Source organism: Urocitellus parryii, chromosome 1 (assembly GCF_045843805.1).
Source record: "Urocitellus parryii isolate mUroPar1 chromosome 1, mUroPar1.hap1, whole genome shotgun sequence".
NCBI lineage: Eukaryota > Metazoa > Chordata > Mammalia > Rodentia > Sciuridae > Urocitellus > Urocitellus parryii.
Window position 1 is genome coordinate 55,227,236 of NC_135531.1, and position 22,526 is coordinate 55,249,761.

The 22,526-nt window shown below is 36.0% G+C and overlaps 1 protein-coding gene and 1 pseudogene across 2 annotated transcripts in view; one reads left to right on the top strand and one right to left on the bottom strand.

Moving 5' to 3' along the window:
* Cdk7 (cyclin dependent kinase 7) overlaps nucleotides 1-18,971 on the top strand; it is a 35,271-nt gene extending 16,300 nt beyond the window's left edge. The window contains exons 4-12 of one of the 2 annotated variants that reach the window (XM_026390840.2): nucleotides 997-1,064; nucleotides 3,042-3,110; nucleotides 5,178-5,288; nucleotides 7,821-7,939; nucleotides 8,982-9,081; nucleotides 15,488-15,574; nucleotides 16,129-16,278; nucleotides 17,981-18,128; nucleotides 18,668-18,970. In XM_026390840.2, coding sequence (XP_026246625.1) covers nucleotides 3,093-3,110; nucleotides 5,178-5,288; nucleotides 7,821-7,939; nucleotides 8,982-9,081; nucleotides 15,488-15,574; nucleotides 16,129-16,278; nucleotides 17,981-18,128; nucleotides 18,668-18,696 — 762 coding nt within the window. In that variant the 5' untranslated portion in view covers nucleotides 997-1,064; nucleotides 3,042-3,092 and the 3' untranslated portion in view covers nucleotides 18,697-18,970. Of the gene's footprint in view, nucleotides 1-996; nucleotides 1,065-3,041; nucleotides 3,111-5,177; nucleotides 5,289-7,820; nucleotides 7,940-8,981; nucleotides 9,082-15,487; nucleotides 15,575-16,128; nucleotides 16,279-17,980; nucleotides 18,129-18,667 lie in introns of both variants that reach the window. The other variant, XM_026390837.2, reaches the window with a different exon arrangement.
* LOC113184228 (deoxyuridine 5'-triphosphate nucleotidohydrolase pseudogene) lies at nucleotides 16,987-17,439 on the bottom strand (annotated as a pseudogene).
* Nucleotides 18,972-22,526: the final 3,555 nt, after the last annotated feature.

Sequence of the window (22,526 nt, forward strand, 5' to 3'; positions counted from 1 at the left end):
CCTATGTATAGATAGCAAAGGTTAGGAGATTGAAAGTGGGATAGAGAGAATATGAATGAAAAAAAAGAAAAAAAATAACAAGGAAGAAAAGAGAAATAAGAGAAGGAAAAGGAAAGTAAGATAGAAATAAAGAAAAAAATGGGGGGAAGGTGGGGTATATGCAATTCCTCTATATTATATTACTTTGGTAATTTGGTTGTTCATGCACAGTTCTTGGTTTCACATATGCTGAAGTTGTGGAAGAGAGAGAAGAAAAGAGAGAAAGAAAGAGGAAAAAAAAGTCTCTCAGAACACTGTTTTCCTTGCTTCCAGTAGGTGGCGTTGTCTATTCCTAGCTTGAGCCTCTGTATTCAGGGTGGTGGGCATAGCCAGTGTGAAAGGAAATGAGCTTCCACCTGTATCTTCCCTGCTCTAGTCTCTGGGGTAGAAACCAGGTGCCTGTACAGTTGTTGTTTTGCGTTGATAGCTACAACCCACAAAAGCTTGTGGGAAATATTTTGAGTTATCGCAGCTAAGGATGGGGAGTTGGAAACCGGGTACCTGGATTAGCCGCAGAACCGTGCTGGTAGCCACACCCCTTTTGATGGGTTTTAAGGGTTGATGGGCTTCCTTGGGGCGGGGCCAGACTTCCTCCTTCGGTCTGGCTTGGCGAGTGCCGGGCATCTTCCTCCAAGCAACTTTAAAAGTAAAACTCAAGGCTGGGGTTGTGGCTCAGTGGTAGAGCGCTTGTGTACTAGCATGTGTGAGGCACTGGGTTTGATTCTCGGCACTACATATAAAAACAGATAAATGAAATAAAGTTCCATCAAAAACTAAAAAAATTTTAAAAATAATAAAAATTGATTTGTCATAAAATTTGTCAGAATTGCCTTTATTCTTCTGTGTAATGTTTGTTTCTATTTTCTGAGATGACCCTCCTTTCTTAAAAAACATATTTGTAGGATGGTTGGAGATTTGAGAATCATTGTTCATTTTTTGCTTTGCCTTTTTCCATAGGTATAAATAGAACAGCCCTAAGAGAGATAAAATTATTACAGGAGCTAAGTCATCCAAATATAATTGGTGTGAGTATGATCTGAGTTATTTAATATTTGGGACCCTGCCCTTTTTTAATATGGTAGATATTGATTTTTTTTTCTTTTTTTCTTTTTTTTTTTTTTGGTGGTACTGGGGATTGAACCCAGGGCCTTGTGCATGCAAGGCAAGTACTCTACAAAATGAGCTATGTTCCCAGCCCCAGATATTGATTTTGATTGAAGGATTAGTAAGATGAGTTGTTCTAGATGAGACTTGAAACAAGCTTTAAAGTTTATCTGTTTGAAATGTGTTTTCTATCCTAATTGAATAGGATATTTCTTAAAAATCATACTACTGATAAAATAAATCAAATGTCAAAAAAAATGTTGACATAGGTTCATTTTGCCAGAAATCATTTTGAATTCTAAAGAGCACTAGCATAGTGCATTCAAAACCCTTTATTTGTCCTGTGTAAGACCTTTAACAAGTTTCTTTTAAACCACATTCTGGGCTGGGACTATACCTTAATGGAAGACAACTTGCGTAGCATGTCTGAGGCTCTGGGTTTGATTCCCAGCACTGCAAAATACTAATACTAATACTAATGTATAGGCCCTACCTGATAAGTTTGTTGCAAGACTACCTATTTGAATACATGTATTGGGATTAGTGCCTGCCGTGGAGAATGTACTCATTTACTTAATGGTAGCTACTGCTATTTCAAGGATTTTTTTCCCCCTCTTTTTTTCTTTCTTTCTTTTTTTGTAGAATAGAGATTGAAGGAACTTGGCACATGCTAGGCAACTGCTCTACCAGTACATCATATCCCCCTAGAGGATTATTATTAATGTTTTTAAGATTAGTCTCATATGGGCTGGGGATGTGGCTCAAGCGGTAGCGCGCTCGCCTGGCATCCGTGCGGCCCGGGTTCGATCCTCAGCACCACATACAAACAAAGATGTTGTGTCCGCTGAAAACTAAAAAATAAATATTAAAAAAAAAATTAAAAAAAAAAAAAAAAAGATTGGTCTCATATGTTTCAAGGCTGGTCTTAAACCCCTGGACTCAAGTGATCCTCCTGCCTCTGCCTCTTGAGAGCTGGGAATGCAGCACATGCCACTGTACCTGGCATGGATTTTTTGTTTTTAAGCATTCTGCTTGGGAATTTTTTTTTTTTTAAAGAGAATTATTTATTTATTTATTTATTTTTTAGTTTTTGGCAGACACAACATCTTTGTTTGTATGCGGTGCTGAGGATGGAACTGGGCCGTATGCATGCCAGGCTCAGGCTAGCGCGCTACCACTTGAGCCACATCCCCAGCCCGGGAATTTTTTTTTTTAATTGGTGACTGAGGTATAGTTTTCATTAATTTATTCTTATTAACTCCCCCAATCTAGGAGGAAAGCTTTTAAGTATTTAATAGTTTTTTACAAAAGTAGTTTAGGGACTCAAGTGTAGCTCAGAGGTAGAGTATTTGCCTAGCATGTGCAAGGTGTAAGGTTCAATCCCCAACAATGTAAAAAGAAAAACATAAGCAACTGGGGTGTGGCTCCGTGGTAGAGTGCTTGCCTTCCATGTGTGAGGTATTGGGTTCAATCCTCAGCACCACATAAAAGTAATTAAACAAAGATACTGCATCCATGTATAACTAAAAAATATTTTAAAAAGTAAAATATAAATTAAAAAAATAGTTTAATATTTTTGTTTCTCAAAATACTAATTCCTTTAGGGGCTGGAGTTGTGGCTCAGTGGCGGAGTGCTTGCCTAGCATGTGTGAGGCACTGGGTTTGATTCTCAGCACCGCGTCTCAATAAATAAAATAAAGGTCTATTGACAACTTAAAAAAAATTTAAAAAAATACTAATTCCTTTAATACTATTCACAAAAGGACAAATGTTAAATTTAATAAAATAATTTGAGCTTTACAGGATTTTAAAAAAATTACCTTAGTTAGTATAATACTGTCATACAAGTATATGAAATAGAGAATCACATTTTAACTTTTAAATTTTTTTGCTTATAGCTCCTTGATGCTTTTGGACATAAATCAAATATTAGCCTTGTTTTTGATTTTATGGAAACTGATCTAGAGGTAAGATTAAAATTCTTAGAGAATATTTTTCTCCAGTTTATCCAAGAAGAACCTAAATGTTTGTTAGACCATTAATAGACTAGAGGAGTGGGGTTGTGGCTCAGTGCAGAGTGTTTGCCTCGCACGTATAAGGCACCGGGTTCGATCCTCAGCACCACATAAAAAAATAAATAAACAAAATAAAGATATTGTCTATGTTAAAAAAAATAGACTAGTATTTTAAAAAATGCTTAATTTTATTGAACTATAGATGGACTTTTGAAATCAAAAGGATCTCTCAGTTCTTATGGTTGGTTGTTTTCACAGTGCTAAGTGCAGAAATTTGGATTTCATTAGTTATTTTTGTCTAGTAATTTCCCTATAGATTATTACATTGTTTTTAGAGAAATTAGCATTAAACCTATGATAATTTTGAGCTTTCCCCCAATATTTTCAGATTAAAGACATTTTTGAAAGCCAAATTTTTAAAAAAATATATAAAATCTCATATGATTTTCACTAATCATAGTGGAATCTCAAAATACTGATAAACCAAGGATATAGAAGAACTGGAATTTTCATACACTATTGGTGAGAATGTAAATAATAATAGTTAAGAAACTATTCAAGAAACTGGAAACAGTTTGGTAATTTCTTATGTAGTTAAATACATATTTACTAAACAAGTCAAAAGAAAAAAAAGGATTTCATATAACAGTATCAAGTAGTAAAAGAAACACTGAATATACAAACTGGTGTGGTTGGGGCTCTATCACTGTAGGTGTGTCCATCTACAACTAAAAAAATATAAAAAAAAATATATATATATATACAAACTGGTGACAATAAAGTATAGCCTGTGGTGATAGATCTTTCTGTCATAAATGTCACTAATATTGTGATTGCTACTGCTAACTAATTGTTATTTAGCAGTACCACTGCTATGTATGTAAGAGAAACATATACATTGCCAACACAGAAATTACTTGGTGCACAAATATTTAGCTTTATTCCTAATCACAAAACTAGAAACAAATCCAGTGTCCATCTAGTGAATGTACAGTTTGTTGTAGCGTATGTAATGGAACACTACCCAGGAATAAAAAGGAACTGATAAATATAGGAATAAACTGACTTTTGGCACAGCTTGCAAATAATGCCATCTGAACCGAGTTTTACATTGTTTCAATTGTCTTTTTTTCCCCTCAGTTTTCTTCATTTTTTGGCATACTTAATAATGGAGGTTCAGGCAGTCAGTTTATATCCTTAGAATCTAATAATCCCTGAAGTAAGAAAGTGCTTTTGTTCCCCCTGCCCTTTCCTGCCTCTCTATTTTTTTAACTCATTTTTCTTAATTGATGCATTATAGTTGTACATGCTGATGAAATTTGTTGTTCCATATACATACATACACATAATACACAATAAAACAATATAATTTGGCCAATATCACTCCTCAGCACTTTTCCTCTCCCTCCCTCTCCACCTCTCTCCTCTTGATCCCTTTCTCTCTGGATCTCCCATTGATTTTCATGAGATCTGCCTCTATCTTTCTTTACCTTTTTCTTTCCCTCTTTACCTTTGGGCTTTGTTCTCTTTGATTTTAGCATAAATAAGTACTTCGCTTGGTTGATTGGTTAGTCTTAGATCATGCATCCTTCCCTGAGGCAGACAGTCTCTTGGCCAGGAGGCTGCAGTGTGGTAATAACCATGACTGCATCAAGTGCCTGCCTCTGAATGCCTCAGATGGTGGGGGAGAGTCAGTATTTGCTTAGCCATATGGACTAAGCTGGGAAGAGGCGGTGTCCTAAAGCACTACTGAATACAGAAGAAAGATCAAGCAAAAATCATAGCTGACTGCCCCTTTTATACAAAATTATAGCATATGAAGCATTATTTTCTTACCAAACTAGAGATGATCTTTAATCATCTAACTAGAAATTCTGACAGTACCTTCAAAGGAGATTTGGATAATCTGTCTTGGAGACTATTCTATATGGATGTAATCATTTTAATTCTGTAATTTTTTTATATGGTAGAGGTCATTTGGAATGATGACATGTGCCTGTATGTATATCTGCTTTATAGGTTATAATAAAGGATAATAGTCTTGTGCTGACACCATCACATATTAAAGCCTATATGTTGATGACTCTTCAAGGGTTAGAATATTTACATCAACACTGGATTCTACATAGGGTAAGGTTTTTAATATTGTTTCTTTAAATTGGTCAAGTTTTATGTGTACATTTTGGTGTATAATGGTCTGAATGTGTAAATTGTTGCACAAAATAAAGATATAGCTGAACCATTTTATTCCAGCTTCTTCCACTATGTGTTCCTTCAATTGTGGCAAATGGTGCTGTGTGTACTTCAAATTTCTATGTGAAGTTTAGGATTGGAAGAGATCCAGTACATTTTATTTTTTTTTTTAGATGAAGAGCTAGATTGCTAAATTACCTAAGTTTTTTTTTTTTTTTTTTTTTTTTTTTTTAGGGTCAGCAGCTGATAACTGATGGGATGTTAGAACTTATGTCTTTGGGCTTTAAGTCTAGTATTCTTTGTGCTATACTGTTAAAGGGAAAAACATAGTGAGAGTCTGGATTAATTTATACAATGCTAAAATGCCTTTTAAGAATCATATTTCTAGTGGCTCTAAAATTTATATAAGTTATGAAACTGAATCATTTTTAGGAACATTTAGCTGTTGGAACATTCGCTGATGATTTATCTAGGTAGGATGGGCTCACCATGTGATGCCCTGCAATCCACAGAGACTCGGAGAGAGTTCCCACCAGCAAGAAGGCTCTCACCAGATGTGGACCCTTAACCTTAGACTTCCTAGCCTTTTAGAACTGAGTGGCAGAGCCCTTGGTATAGTAATAGCAAGATGAATAAATAAATAACTGAGAAAAAGCAAGCAAGAAAGAGTGGCCTTGGAGACAGAGACTCTGTGGCAGCAGATATGCTGAAATGTAAGTATTTGTAAGGAGAAAAGAGACAAGAATAACCAAGTCAGGGGCTGTGGACATAGCTCAGTTGGTAGAGTGCTTGCCTCACATGCACAGGCCCCGGGTTTAATCCCCAGCACTACAAAAAAAAAAAAAAACCCAAAGTCATGGCTAGGCTGTAGCTTAGAGTGCTTGCCTAGCATGGGTGAGGCACAGGGTTCTATTCTCAGCACCATGTAAAAATAAATAAAGTCATCCCTCAGTATCCATGGGGGACTATTATCAAAATTCCCATGGATAGGGCTGGGATTGTGGCTCATTGGTAGAGCGCTTGCCTAGCATAGGCAGGACCCAGGTTTGATCCTCAGCTACCACATAAAAATAAAGGCATTGTATTAAAAAAAAAAGTTAAAATCCCATGGATACTAAAATCCAGGGGTACCCAAATCCCTTCTATAAAATGGAGTAGTATTTGCATATAACCTATGTAATCCTTATGTATACTTTAAGTCATCTCTAGATTACATAGCATTTATTAGGTATTTATAAGTAAATAGTACATACAAAGGTCTAACTATATAGTAACTGATTATTGGTTGGTTGAATTGTGGATGCAGAACTGGTAGAGGATAACAAAAAAAAAGTCCTTGGCTTTTCCCTCAAATTTAGAAAGTAATCCATTAAGTGTAAGGTTATATACTTCATATTTAAATCACATTAACTAAAAACATCTTTTGGATATCAAATTCTTTTCAAATCAGGAAAAAAATTTTTCAGTGCAAAACATTATAAAGCCTAAATTCTGAAAAGGGGGGAAAAAAAATGAAAACCATCATTGGGAATGTCCTAAATATAGCTTTGTGTCTCAATGTGATCAATATTATGTATATGCTTCTCCACCTGCTATAAAAGGTAGAGAGTAATAAGAGAAATTTTGTGTCCCTTTGTTTTTGTCTGTTTCTCTTTTAAAGGTATCATTATTTGTGTTATATATTCTTCATTTTTCTGCTGTAATCATTAAAGTTCTATATAAGTAATTGTTATTTATAATGTACTCCTAGTGTCAAAATGCTTGTCCTCATTTTGTAAACAGAAAAACTGAAGCATAATGAATTTATTTCTCAAGAAATTTCAATGAGGGACCAGGAAATGTACTACCAGGATAGCTGTAAAGAAACTATTTCCTATGGCTAAGTTCACTTGAAAATAAAATTTCCTGGGGTTTTTTTTTTGTCTCAAAAAAAGAAAAAAATTATCTAGATAGATGTTCTTGGGTACATAGGAACTAGTAGTTAAAAATTACATATTCTTATCTTAAATTTGGATCTTTTTTAGGTTATTACTCGTAGCTCTTTTGCATAGATTTTGGAAAATATGTTCTTCAGTTTTTTTCTAAATGTTTAATGTTTTTATTTTCTAAAGTTCACATGTATTATTGTTATTAAATTCACAATTGCAATGATTTATTGGGTGCTTACTATGAACCAGTGATTCCACTAGACCCTTTACAGAAAATATTAAATTTAGTCTTCACAGTTACTCTATGAATTAGTTAAATTGGTTGCTTAGTCAAATTAAATACCTTACCCAAAATCTCACTAAGTAATATAATATTAAATCTTACTTTGCTTTGGGACTTTACATTTGTGGAAAAAAAATTGACATTTGTTTAAAATTTGAGAATTACCCTGTTTTCTATGTTTATAAGCCAACTAAATATATCACTATGGTATTCTTCCCAACCCTGCTTATTTGTTTGTTTAAAACCTCCATGATATAGGATCTGAAACCAAACAATTTGTTGCTAGATGAAAATGGAGTTCTAAAACTGGCAGATTTTGGCCTGGCCAAATCGTTTGGGAGCCCCAATAGAGCTTATACACATCAGGTTGTAACCAGGTAAGAATCCTTTAAATAATTGAAAGTTTATGCTATTATTGGTTATTGGTCACAAATGAGCATTAGTTGGCCTCTCTGAAATATCTTGGTAGAGTTCAGGAATCATTGTTTGTGTCTTCTTAAAAATGGATCCCTTTTTTATTATATGTTTTAATACAATGAATAAAATAGCTCTTTTTTAAAATGAAATTGAATTAACTTAATTCTCAGATATTTACCTTATAACTTGTTTTTGTGATGTTAGGAATTGAACCCAGAGCCTTGCACATCCTAGGGAAACACTCTACCACAGAGCTTCGTCCCCAGCACCTTTAGTAACTTTTGAGAACAATTTATGCTTCTTCTACATTTTAGTTAGATAATCTGAAACTCAAGTGGCCTTTTTGTTTATTATATTGTCCTTCTTGGTTCTGTAACCTTCTGTGTGAATGAAAGTTCTCTACACCAAGCATCAATATTTATTTATTAATTTAATTTTTTTATGGTTCTGGGGATTGAAACCTGGGGTGCTCAGCTTCTGAACTACATTCCCAGTCCTTTTTATTTTGTGATTGTCCTGCTAAATTACCAAGATTGGCCTTACATTTGTAATCTTCCTGCCTCAGCCTCCTGAGTAGCTGGGATTACAGGCATATGCCATCACACTTGGCTTGCAAGAGAACTAACTCTTCTTGAAAATTGGCAGGTGTGTATGGTATCTTGTAGTTATGATGAAGAATTGGTTTTAGAAACGGGCAAGGAGCCTTGTGTGGTGGCATATGCTTGTAATCACAGCAGTGCAGGAGGCTGAGACAGGAGAATTGCAAGTTCAAGGCCAGCCTTAGCAATTTAGTGAGACCCTGTTTGAAAATAAAAAGGGCTGGGGATGTAGGTGAGTAGTAAATTGCCCCTGGGTTAAATCCCCAGTACCCACCCCAGCGCCCGCCCCCCCCCCCAAAAAAAAAGAAAAAAACCTTAAAAAACAAGCCAGGATAGTTCATGTCTAAGAAATGTCTTTAGTAATTCCATTCTCAAATGAACATTATTTCTTTTTGTCATTCAGATGGTATCGGGCCCCTGAGTTACTATTTGGAGCTCGAATGTATGGTGTAGGTGTGGATATGTGGGCTGTTGGCTGTATTTTAGCAGAGTTGCTTCTAAGGGTAAGTCTTAAATTAATGTACATATTTCAGTATTGTTTGTGTAGAAATCATCTTCCCATCATTATCCCTGCAACAGAAAGTCTAGAAACCAACTAAATATTTTTTTAAAAAATCCTCAGCTGGATGCAGAGGGGCCCACCTATAACCCCAGCTACTCAGAAAGGATCCTGAATTTGAGAATTTGAGACTTGCCTCAGCAACTTTAGCAAGATCCTGTCTTTTAAAAAAAAAAAAAAGACTGGGATTATAGCTCAGTGGTTGAGTGCTTGCCTCACATGGGGCACTAGGTTTAATCCTCAGCACCACATACATACATACATACATAAAGCAAAGATATTGTGTCTATCTACAACTAAAAAATATTTTTTAAAAAGCCTCTTCCAAATACATCCTTTTTATTAATGCTTACTTGAGATGAGAAGACCTCTATTTAGAATAAGAGTCTTATTATAGTTATATTTCAGAACACAGAAATTAACTTGTAATATGTCAGTATTTCTGTATTGACTAAAGGTGTTAGAATAAACTTTTGTCCTCCTGGAAGGTTTTTTGTTTGGAGCTATTTAGAGTACACTTTAGAAATATATCAACTACTGTAGCTGCCATTACAAAGAACTTTTTTTTAGCCCCCCCCCCCCCACAATTTTAGTCCATATTTTATTAGTGTATTATAGTTATATATTCATACTTGTTAAGTCCTATTATTATATATTCATACTTGCGTACACTATAACAATATAATTTGGTCAATGTCATTTCCTGATGCTTTCCCCCCTCCCCTCCTCTTACCTGCTGTTCCATTTCCTCTGTTCTACTGATCTCCCTTTGATTTTCTTGAGATACCCACCCCCACCTTTCATTTCTTTTTTCCTCTCTAGCTTCCATATACCAGAGAAATCATATGACTTTTGATTTTTGAGTTTGCTTACTTCCATTAACCTAATAGATTCAAATTCATCCATTTTCCTAAAAATGACATAATTTTACTTTTCTTTATGATTGACTAAACTTCATTATGTATATATAACACATTTTTATTATCCATTTATTTGTTGATGAACATCTAGGATGGCTCAAGAACTTTAAACCTTGTGTGAAATCATTATTTTCATTCTGTTCAAACAGATATGGTGACCCTACAACATTTCTCTGACACCATCTTACAATAAAATATTCTCTTATGCTCACTAGAGAGAGAAATGCAAACTTGGAAACTTTTCTCTCACCATAGCATTTAGTTCCCAAGGAAGACTAGCTCTTCTGAAAGATGAAAGCAAATGATTATTCAGGGATCCTGAAGCTAGGTGTTTTTATCTTCATATTCCAGCATCTGCTTACTCAAGTGTTTGAAGAAATGTGAAGCCATAATTAGATAGCTTTCTTATTTCCTTAAATACAAAAAATAGCTTCTGTACACAAAGGAAAAAAGCTATACTAAACTAAAAAGGTGTTTAACAATGTAGGCATTGGGTTACAGCCCAGTTGTAGAGCACTTGCCTAGACTGCTCCAGATCCTGAGTTTGATCCCTAGTACCAGAGGTGGGGATGGGGTTTTCCACCAGTCTGTTTATGGGAACCCTAACCTGAAAACCTTATTACCTCACAAAATCCTCACCTCCAAATAATCATATGAGTTTAGGAATGAACTTTCAGAGGGATATTCAAACTGTATCACTGCTCCTGCCTAGCGTTTTAAGAGTATATCATACCACAAAGCTCTGACCTAGGAAAGATCATACTGAAGGCACACCACTATAAGAGAAAAAAATAAGTCACACCATCGTAAGTCAGGGCCTATATTCCCAGAGATGAATAACATCTTACATAAAAAACAAAGGATTAGGGTAAAGAATGGCATCAGCTTTCTAAACAGCATTAGAATCTGCAGAACTAACCATGTTTTGAGGGGAAATGATTTTCAACCTAGAATTTTATTCTTATTAATATTTCAGTTAACTATGAGAATAAATAAAATTTATTAAAAATTTATGCACCACATGTGGTGTATGCCTGTGATCTCAGCAGCTCGCTAGGCTGAGGCAGATGGATCATGAGTTCAAAGCCAGCCTCAGCAAAAAAAAGTGAGGCACTAAGCAACTAAGTAAGTTCCTGTCTCTAAACATAAGACAAAAAAGGGCTGGGGATGTGGCTCAGTGATCAAGTGCCCCTAAGTTTAATCCCCAGTACCCACCCCCCACAAAAAAATTTATATACCTTTCCATTCTTACAAAGTTTTTGGAAGATGGGGTCTAAACCAAGAAAAGGGTATGGGATCCAGGGAACATGAGAATCAACATTTTTAAAAAAGCTAATAAACTCTGCTGAATACTGAAGTTCTGAGAAAACAGGTATGAGTGAACACAGGCCCAGATAATACTAGTCTAGATTGGAATTGGTGAGATGAGAGCTTAGCAGAGGAGGTCTCCAGAAAGAAGGACATGTAAAAAAACAAAACTGGTGGATTACAATGTTTAATCATGTAGGTTTGGTATTTACTATGATATTGAATAACTGGAATTTTAGCCTTCGTACTAAGAAAGATGCCAAAGAGAGGGCCACAGGAGTTGGAGGAGTGGGTCTTGGAAACCATTGCCTCTAGGATAACCAAATTGTTCAAGAATGGAAAAGACTGAACAAAAATAGTCACAAAAGAGAAGGGGGTTATGGTCAAAGGACCAGTTTTTATTGTAAGTCTCTAGTACTAGTTAGGTTTTAACAAGGTTTATGTATAAATTTAATACAAATACAATATAAAAGACACAAAGCTCGCCAGGTGTGATGGTGCCCACCTATAATCCCAGTGACTTGGGAGGCTAAGGTAGGAGGATTTCAAGTTCAAGGCCAGCCTCAACTTAGTGAGACCCTATCTCAAAATTTAAAATAAAAATAGCTGGGTTTGTGGCTTAGTGGTTAAGTATCCCTGGGTTCAATCCCCAGTACCAAAAAAAGCCCCCAAACCAGCTGTTACAGCTGGTTGATGAGTACATTCAGAGTCATTTTACTACTCTCTGTTTTTGCATATTTGAAAATATGCATACTAAACAATCTTTTGTCCTAGAAGGAAGAGGTGCCATGGAACTAGAACTTAAGCTTTTTGGCTTTTTTGTTTTGTGGCAAAAAATGGAGTGTGGGAATATATTGGTAAGATAAAATCTGTCGTATGTTAAAAACTATTAAGAGGCCAGGCACAGCGGTACATAGTGGTGCACTGGAGCTTCCTACCTTAGATATCATATAACATTTTTCATATGTTACTGCAGTGTTTTCCTCTAGAAGGTAAGGATTCTTTATCATAACCACAATACCATTGAGATCTGAAGAGAGTGAACAATAATTCCTTAATAATAGTAATAATTCCTTGATCAAATACCCAGTCTGGTATTGGAGATTTCCCCAATTTTTTCTCATAAATGTCTTGTTCAAATTGGGATTGAAAAATCTATTGGGGATGGGAATGTAGCTCAGTTGGTAGAGTGCTTGCCTTGCGTGTACAAGGCCTTGGGTTCAATCCCCAGCATCACACACACACAAAAAAGGCAAAAACAAAATCCATATATTTGGCAGCTCATTTTGGTTTTGAGTCTTTTGGGAGGTGGGGTTGGGAAGGGTTTGCAGTGCTGGGAATTGAACCCAGGACCTCATGTATGCTAGGCAAGTGCTATACCACCCCGTATCCTACGCAGCTCATTTTTACGTCATACAAAAATACAGCCATCCTTAAAATTGTAAGCTTGTCTACAATTTGCAGATCTCATTGGACATGAGAATACATGTCCCTATAGGGGACAAGATAATTCTGAGATATTAAAAGAAAATATAAGTTTATTCAAAAGTACTTTTAATGTTATTTAATACAGTTTTCGTAAATATGACATACATGATGGTAGTTTTGTATAATTTATAAATAAAGTGGGTGGAACAGTGCAAAGCAAGCAAAGGACTAGGTTGGGGGCTAGTCTATAAGTTTTTGCTACTACTTGTCTGGGTTATTTGAAAAGCAAAATGCAAGCTGGGTGCAATGGCACACGCCTATAATCCCAGTGGCTCAGGAGGCTGAAGGCAGTTCAAGGCCAGCCTTAGCAAAAGCTAGGTGCTAAGCAACTCAGTGAGACACTATCTCAAAATAAAATACAAATAGGGCTAAGGTTGTAGCTCAGTGGTTGATTGCCCCTGAATTTAATTCCTGGTACACGCCCCCACCCCCCCAAAAAAAAAAAAAAAAACAGAATGAATTTTAGCCTTGGTGGATAATCTTCAGCATACGGAAAATGAATGTGGAACATTTTTTTTTCTTTTCATTTCTTGATTTAGTTTGAAGTTATGAGTTAAAATGACTTATTTCTTTCTTCCCTCTTTCTGGCCTATACCTTAATTAGGAAACCTCATAATTCTGCTCTTATCAGGGAAGTTAATATAAAGAATTATTAACTATAACAGGAAATTAGAGTAACAAGGGATTAAATGGTAAGAAATAAAACTAATTCTACAGTTTTAAGAGCTCATCACTACCACTCTAGGGCTGAGATCTAGTTGTTATTGAAGGGAGCCAAAAACTTCTTGTGGATCTGTACTGGTAAAACTTACTAGAAATCTGCTTTCTAGAATGTGCTGGAAATCTGTGCTCCAGGATGCTGACAAAGGCTGTTCAGATAAAAAATGTCTCTCTGGAAGCACTCTGCTAGGTGACTGTTGGCCTCCTATACCACTGTAGCTGAGCACTGGAGAGACTGCTCATATCTCACGCTGAAAAGGCCTGATGATAAAGAACCTGAGGATACTGCAGTGGTCAATTGAGCATGCAAACTGAAACCAGGAAACAAAACTTGTTCTTTCACTTAAGGTCTCTCCAGCATTCTCTTTTGACAAAACTTCAGTGTCCATTGATGAAAGGAAGATATTTTAAGGTTCCAGATCTATTTACATAGAGAAAGCAAAAGGTTCCAGATCTATTTACATAGAGAACTGAAAAAGCAATAAGTTGATAATTGGTGCCTGGGATGTTATTGTGGGCTTCCTTTTTTTCCCTCCTCAGTACTGGGGGTTGAACCTAGGGGCACTTTATCACTGACCTGTGTCCCTAGCCCTTTTTATTTTTAATTTTGAGACAGGCTCTCACCAGGTTGCTTCGGGTTTCAGTAAGTTGTTGAAACTGGCCTTGAAAATCCTCCTGCCTCATCATCCCAAATCACTGAGATTACAGGTATCAGCCACTGGGCCTGACTCTTGTATTTGTTTTTGCTGGTAGGAGTACACAGTAACAAAGAATTTGAAGACCTGGCTTTTAATCTCTTGTCTTCACAGTGAATCTATAAACTTTGTCAAAGCCATGAAAAATACTGGAAGCCAATGTATTCATAGAGAATTAAATGCCTTTTTTCTTTTATATATATTTACATAGATATTTGAGAAAAATGAATTAGAAAATAAGGTCTATGGGGGCTAGGGGTATAGCTTAGTTGGTCTCGAAAGCCCAAGGTCCTGGGTTCAATCCCCAGCACTAAAAAAAAAAAAAAAAAAAAAAAAAAATACAAGGTCCATGTATAGCGGAGATTTTTGATTGTTTATCAACTTACTAGTTTTGTTTTGAGTTTTTGGTGCCAGGGAATGAACCTAGAGAGACTTAACCAGTGAGCCACATTCCATCCCTTTTTATTTTTTGAGACAGGGTCTCACTAAGTTGCTTAGGGCCTATTAACTTGCTGAGGCTGGCTTTGAATTTGTGATTCTCCTGCCTTAGCCTCCCAAGTTGTGGGATTACGGGTATATGCCACTGAGCCTAGCTAGCTCAAGTTTTAACTTGTAATTGTTTGTCTTTTCAAGTTTGCTGATATATCTCTTCAGATAAAGAATTTGTTAAATTGTTTAAATAAGATTGGAATATTTTTTTCACTCCCAGCTTTTTTGTCTGCCCTAGAATAGTTTTCTTCTTCAACTTAGATATTTCTCTTGCTAACTCGTATTCATCCTTCACCTATCACTGCCGCTTTCCTAGATATCCTTCCCTGACCCATCTTGAATGGGCTAGGTGCTATTCCTCTGTCACCTAAGATACTGTACTCTCACTGAACACATTGTAAATAAATGCCTGTTTACTTACATCAACAGTGTTCACCACCTTCACTGCAGGGGTAATTTTAACCCTTTGTTGTTGTGTTTAGGGTACAGCACAGACAGAGCCTGTTACATGGTAAAAATTTATTAAAAATTTATGTAGTGAATAAAATGGATACTGAAGGTACTATTTACTTTTGCAAATGGGGGCAGGATCTAATGCCACATACATTATATCTCAGTCTACATTTTTAATATTACAGAGATTTTTAGCATTTTTATTATTAAATTTATAATATTGTTTGTATTAAAAACTATCACAAACCACCTTGAAATATCTCTTGCTTTTTCTCAGGTTCCTTTTTTGCCGGGAGATTCAGATCTCGACCAACTGACAAGAATATTCGAAACTTTAGGCACACCAACTGAGGAACAGTGGCCTGTAAGCCCTTATGAGTTTTTTTTAACTATAGTTAGGGTTCTATAAGTTTATTTAGTTGTCATATGCTTCATGTATGTTCTGTCATGTGATTATTGAAGAAATATATTAAATATCTTAGTTTACTTGTGATAGCCTCATTACGAAATTACAAATGATTAAAAAGTTTATAAAGGAATACGTTAAAATTATGGCATACCTTTCAACCTCTGTTATACATATAGCCCTTCTCTCGAGTAATTCCTTCTTAGGTTATCACTGTTATATTTGGTATAAAGCTATGCTGAGTTTGTATACCCACAAGTACAAACATATATAATAGGGTTGCATTTTACCTCTTCATGAGGCTGGCCTTGAACTTGTAATCCTTCTGCCTCAGGTTCCTAAGCAGCTGGGATTATAGGCATGTGCCACCATGTTCAGTGTTTTGTTTTCTACAAATAGATTTCTTGGGATTTTTTATGTAAACTGTCATATCATCTGCAAGTATGAGTTTTATCTCATCTATGTACCTTTCAGTCCTTTACTTAAATTTAAATTATAAAATATTTTTACAGGACATGTGTAGTCTTCCCGATTATGTGACATTTAAGAGTTTCCCTGGAATCCCATTGCAACACATCTTCATTGCAGCAGGAGACGACTTGCTGGATCTTATACAAGGCTTATTCTTATTTAATCCGTGTACTCGAATTACAGCCACACAGGTATTTTTAACAATTTTTCTTTATATTAGGAGATATAAAGATAGTGTTAGCACTGATAAAATAAAATTTGAATTTTGTAAAATTTCTGAGCTACATCCCCAGCCCTAGTTTGCATTTTATTAGAGATAGGGTCTCACTGATGCTTAGCGCATGGCTAAATTGGTGAGGCTGGCTTTGAACTCATGCTCCTCCTGCCTCCACCTCCCAAGATGCTGGGATTACAGGTGTGTGCCACTGTGCCTGACCTTATTTTTAGTTGTTAATGGACACTTTTTTTTTTATGTGGTGCTGAGGATCAAACCCTGTGCCTCACATGTGCTAGGCAAGCACTCTACCACTCAGCTATGGGGAGTCTTTTTCTTTTCTTTTCCTTCTCTCTCTCTTTCTCTCTTTCTTTTTTTAAATATTTAGTTGTATATAAACACAGTTTCTTTACTGTTAAGTTGAAAGGATATCGTTTATTGAATATTTTTTTAAATGTGAAATTAATGTACGTTTGATTTTAAAAATTTTGCATTAGGTTACCACAAATTTACATACAACTATAAACTGAAAAAATATTGGAAAGTTTCCATGTGATACTAACAAAGAAACTCTTTCCTTTATCATAAGAAAATAAACTTTTAGAAGCTAAAGCTAGCTTTACAGTCGTGCAAAATACTAACAGTTTAAGCAGAAAGTAACATTTTTCTATACTTGGCCTGTATTTTAATTCTGTCCAGTAGAACCAAAACCTCCTGAACCCCTTTCAGTATCATTCAACACTAGAACTTCTTCTATATCTGGATAAAAAAATCCGTTCACAAATGTGCTGTGCTATTTGATCACCCTTTTTTACTTCAAATTTCTCTTTGCCAAAATTAAATAACACAACACCAACATTTTTTCTATAATCTTCATCTATGACACCAGCTCCTACATCTATGAAATATTTTGCAGCCAACCCAGAATGTGGAGCTATTCTTCTATAGCACCCAGAAGGAAGAGGTATCTCAATGTTTTCACAAGGTGGTACTTTATAATCATAGGCACTGTACAGGTGCCTGTGGCCCACGCGGTCCCCCGGGTTGGGGCCGATAGACCGGAGTCGAAAGCTGCCCTTCTCCGCAGGCCGGGCCTCTTGTTGTGGGAGATGAGGGTTACTTCTTTAGAACAGGGCATGGCAGCACTGGAGGACAAGGGAAGACAAGAGACCCGAGAAGAGAGCGAGGGATTCTTTATTTTTATGTAATGCTGGGGATTGAACCCAGTACCTCACACATGCAAGGCAAGCACTTTACCACTGAGCTATAGCCTCAGCCCCGCCAGTCTTTTTCTTAAAGTAATGAAATTAATAATCTTAGAATGCTAGATTTTTACTTGTAGTGATTTATTTGCATTTCCAAATACTTTATTTTAATTGTACTTTGTTTTGGGAATAGGAATTATCACATAGTATTTTTTTTTTAATAAATGTATTTTTAGTTGTCAGTGGTCACAATACCTTTATTTTATTTTTATGTGGTGCTGAGGATCCAACCCAGTGCCTCAAGTGTGCCAGGTGAGCGAGCACTCTACCACTGAGCCACAGGCACAGCCCAATCACATAGTATTTTTAATGCCCCCTGCAATTTTGGGGCATTAATTTTTTGAGCATTTGTGGATTTTCCTGCAAACAGTCCAGATATTCACTTAAAAACCTTACTTTGGTATCTTTGAAAAGGCATTGAAAACTAAGTACTTCAGTAATCGTCCAGGACCAACCCCTGGAAGTCAGCTGCCAAGACCAAATTGTCCTGTGGAAACTTTAAAGGAACAGTCAAACCCAGCCATGGCAACAAAACGGAAAAGAACTGAGGCCTTGGAACAAGGTAAATATTCCCATTTTTGTAAGAAATTGAATGAATTCAGAGAACTCCAAAGAGCTCATATATAGCTAGTGACTGAAGGAAAGCTAAGAATTGTAGCTTATGAGGTATTAACTTTAATTTTTTGTACTGGGGATTGAACCCAGGGGTGCTTTTCCATTGAGCTGCTTCCATGATTCTTATTTTATATTTTGAGACAGGGTCTTGCTAATTTGCTGAGGGTTGAAGTTGAGGCTGGCTTCAACTTCAGATCTACCTGCCAAGTAGCAGGAATTACAGCTGTATACTACTGTGCCAGGGTTGGCTATTTTTTTAAGTTGCATTAAATAGACAAAATGTGCTATTAACTGTTTGTTTAGTATACCTCAGAGTTATGAGAGCTATCTGTGTGTTCCTTCCTCCTTTCACACATTCATAAGTATAAACTATGCTTAATGTTTAAGTGCCAGTAAGTTAAATAATGGGAGTTGGAATGCAGGAACTGGTTAAAATTACTACAAGACTAACTGTGAACACTTTTTTTTTTTTTTTTTGCTTTCTAGGAGGATTGCCCAAGAAGTTAATTTTTTAGTTACAGAGATTCCAGGATGATATTCTGTTACTGGAGGAAATAGTTCAAAAAGCAAATAATGGAAAAATAATAAATATTAAGTAAATACTGTAGAAGTGAATTTGTAAATATTCTACAGATGTAAAATATGTAAAACTGTCAGTTATTTTTATTAAATGTATTTTAAAATAAAAAAATTAATTCTAGTTTTTCTGAGTGCAGAAATGAGATAAGTTTGGTTCTTTGAAATGCAGAATTGAAAACACATGAGTGAGGGCTGGGGTTGTGGCACAGAGCGATCGCTTAGCATGCTTGAGGCACTGGGTTTGATCTTCACTACCACATAAAGTAAATCAAAGACATTGTGTCCATCTGTAACTAAAAAAATAAATATTAAAAGAAAACACATTGGTGAAACCTTAAGAGTGCATGTAGTAATATGAATAACTATGTATGGCAATCTTTAGGATCTCAAAATTATTAACGACAGTCTGTATCTCATAATGAATTTTTTTTACTTGAAACTTTAATTTTTTCTATGATTACATATATATGTATATCTAGTGTGTGTGTGTGTGTGTGTGTGTATGTGTATATATATATATGTAGTTGATTTAATTGTCATGTATGCAACAGTATTTACCCATGCTCTATATATGGACTGCAGTATTTTTCCACTGTTGTAAAGAAAATTACCATAAGGGCTGGGGATATAGGTCAGTTGGTGGATTACTTGCCTCGCATGCACAAGGCCCTGGGTTCAATCCCCAGCACCACCAAAAAAAAAAAAAAAGCCATAAATACAGTAGTTTAAAATAACATAACACAGATTTATATCCCACAGTTTTGAGGTAAATCTGTCATGGCTTAGCTATTTTTGCTTAGAATATCAGAAGGTGAAAGCCAAGATATTTGTCAGGTGGGCTATAACTTGGAGGCTGTAGGGGCAGGAAACTTTATCATTTTTTATAGGGTCTCAACTGGGTTCCAGAATAAGATTGACGTAGATAAATAGGGAAAAGCATAGAAATGTAATAGAAGACTTACTTGGCATGGGAGCCCTTATTTAAAAAAAGGGGCATGGTGGTGCATGCTTGTAATCCCAGCAGCTTGGGAGGCTAAGGCAGGAGAATTGTGAATTCAAAGCCAGCCTCAGCAACAGTGAGACCCTGTCTCTAAATAAAATACAAAATAGGGCTGGAGATGTGGCTCAGTGGCTGAGTGCCCCTGAGTTCAATTTGTGAGACCAAAACCACAAAAGTATATAACCAAAGTTTTTTTTTTTTTGTACAGAATTCCTTCAGCCTCAACTTTTCTTGTCTTTGATGCTAAGATTTGCATATTTCATATGGGAATTTCTTCTCTTTGTTTTTTCTTTTAAGAAACAGTATGAAAGAGTAATCTTGCACCTGCTATTTTTCAGGTCCCTTTAACTTAGTATGCCAGAGGTCTTTTTGTTTTGTTTTGTTTTTTAAAACTTCTTTAAACTCTAGGTGAGAATTTGTTATGAAGTTCATGCAGTTCTTATGGTTCTAATTCTGGTGCTCTGCTGGCCCAGGCTTTTGGTAGCTGCCAACCTGTGGCTTCTCTCAGCTTCTTAAGGCCACTCATATGGTGAGTGCCTTATATGGCACTCACCATCACAATTCAGCAAGGGCATCACATGCCCCTTTAAAGAGCTTGTCTGATTTCCTCATATACTACCTAAAGAGAAAACTGCTTTAAAAAAAATAATAATAAACCCCTAATTGGGTTATCCATATATTAAACTTACTAAGGAGTTTAATTACCCCTTCAAAGCACTACCTAGATTAGTTTTGAATAATCAGAATATGAATCTTGAGAAACCCATCTTTAGAATTCTGCCACATGGATATTTAGGTCATTTTCAGTTTTTCAAAGTTAATAGAAAAGGCAATATTCTTATGCATATACATAAATATCTCTAATGTACATATTTAGAATTATAATTGTGAGGTCATAAAGTATATACATTTCAATTAATTATATTGCCATATTTCTTCAAGTAATTATCAGTTTGTTGCATCTACACCAGGCAGACTGAAAACCATGCCTCAAAACAGTCTGGAAGGGAGAAAGAAGGTCTTTTTTTTCACTCCTGTTCCCAATGATCACTTTCATAGACACTTAGCTTTCCTGTATATCTGCGTTGCATCATCTGGCCGCTATGCAGCCATTCAGGAGCCAAGAATCCCATACCCATTGTTTCATCCAAGACAGGAAAAGTCAAACTTGGAGTTAATGGGCTGGCTCCAAAGCTGTACTGAGTTAGTTGATTGACAACTGCAACAAAATTGTAAGTATTCCCTTGGAAGAGGTACATGGCACTTACAGAAAAGCACACATCTAAGAGCCGAGCCTAGGAAATAATAGGTCAAAGGAGTCTGAGGACATTTTGCTTTTATTTATTTGCTACATCTTAGGGATCACACTATATAAACACATAACTCCATTACATAGTTATGCTATAACTTATATAAATTTTTTTTGATACTGGGGATTGAACTCAGGGGCACTTGACCTCTGAGCTACATTTCCAGTCCTAGTTTGTATTTTATTTAGAGACAGGGTCTCATTGAGTTGCCTAGCGCCTTGCTTTGAACTCGTGATTATTCTGCCTCCGACTCCAGAGCTGCTGGGATTATAGGCGTGCACCACCGCGCCCGGCTAATTTACATAAACATTTTTGTATTGATAGACCTTTGTACTATTTAGAATCATTTGTTCTTGCAAGGAGAGAAGCAGTTAATAGCCATTTAATATATCAGAACCAGGAGTGGCACACACCTGTAATCCCAATGACCAAAGAGGCTGAGGCAGGGTGGATTACAAATTTGAGGCCAGCCTTGGCAATTTAGGGAGAACCTGTCTCAAAAAGGACTAGGCGTGTAGCTCAGTAGTAAAGTGTACATGTTTCCATCCCCATTGCTACATAAAGAAGAAAGGTATCTATACAAGACTAAATACAAAAAAGAAATTCCTGTATATGATAAAATCCTAGCTGAATCAATTATGAGCTTCATAGAATTTTTTTCAGTATTGCTTATTTTTCATTTGTGGAGTAGTTCTTTGGAGATATGTGTAGGTATACTTCACTGTTTTCATTAGCTGTATAGATACATATTACTTACCCTGTGAACAAACATTTGGGGCAAGCATTTAGGTATTTAGGTCCCCCCCAATTTTAACTTGTATAAATAATGCTGTGATGAAAATCCTTGAAGTGGCAGTTGTATGTTTTTGTTTTTATTTTTTATTTTACCCCCATGCTGGAGATGGAACACAGGGCCTCATACATGCTAGGCAAGTGCTATGTCACTAAGTCACATATCCAGACCCCAGGCCAATTTTGTTTGTGAGACATTGTCTCAGTTGCTCACACCGACATAAAAATAAGATCATAATCCAAAAGCTTGGGAACTACTATGTAATTTCAAGTCACTGTTTTCCTTATAAAGTAAATGATAAGAATTATTAAACAAGATTGATTATATGGGACTGGGGTTGTGGCTCAGTGGTGGAGCACTTGCCTCACATGTGTGAGGCACTGGATTTGATTCTCAACACCACATATAAATGAATAAAGGACTACATAAATAAATGAATAAAATAAAGGTCCATGAACTACTAAAAAATAAAATAAAATCAGTCTATCCACACTTAAAAAAAAAAAAGATTGATTATATGGCTGTTTGAGGTGGCATACACCAGTATTCCAAGCTACTTCCGATGCTGAAGCAGGAGAATCTCAAGTTTGAGCCCAGCTTCAGCAACCTAACAAGACTTTATCTCAAAATACATAAAAAAGGGTTGGGGATGTAGCCCAGTGG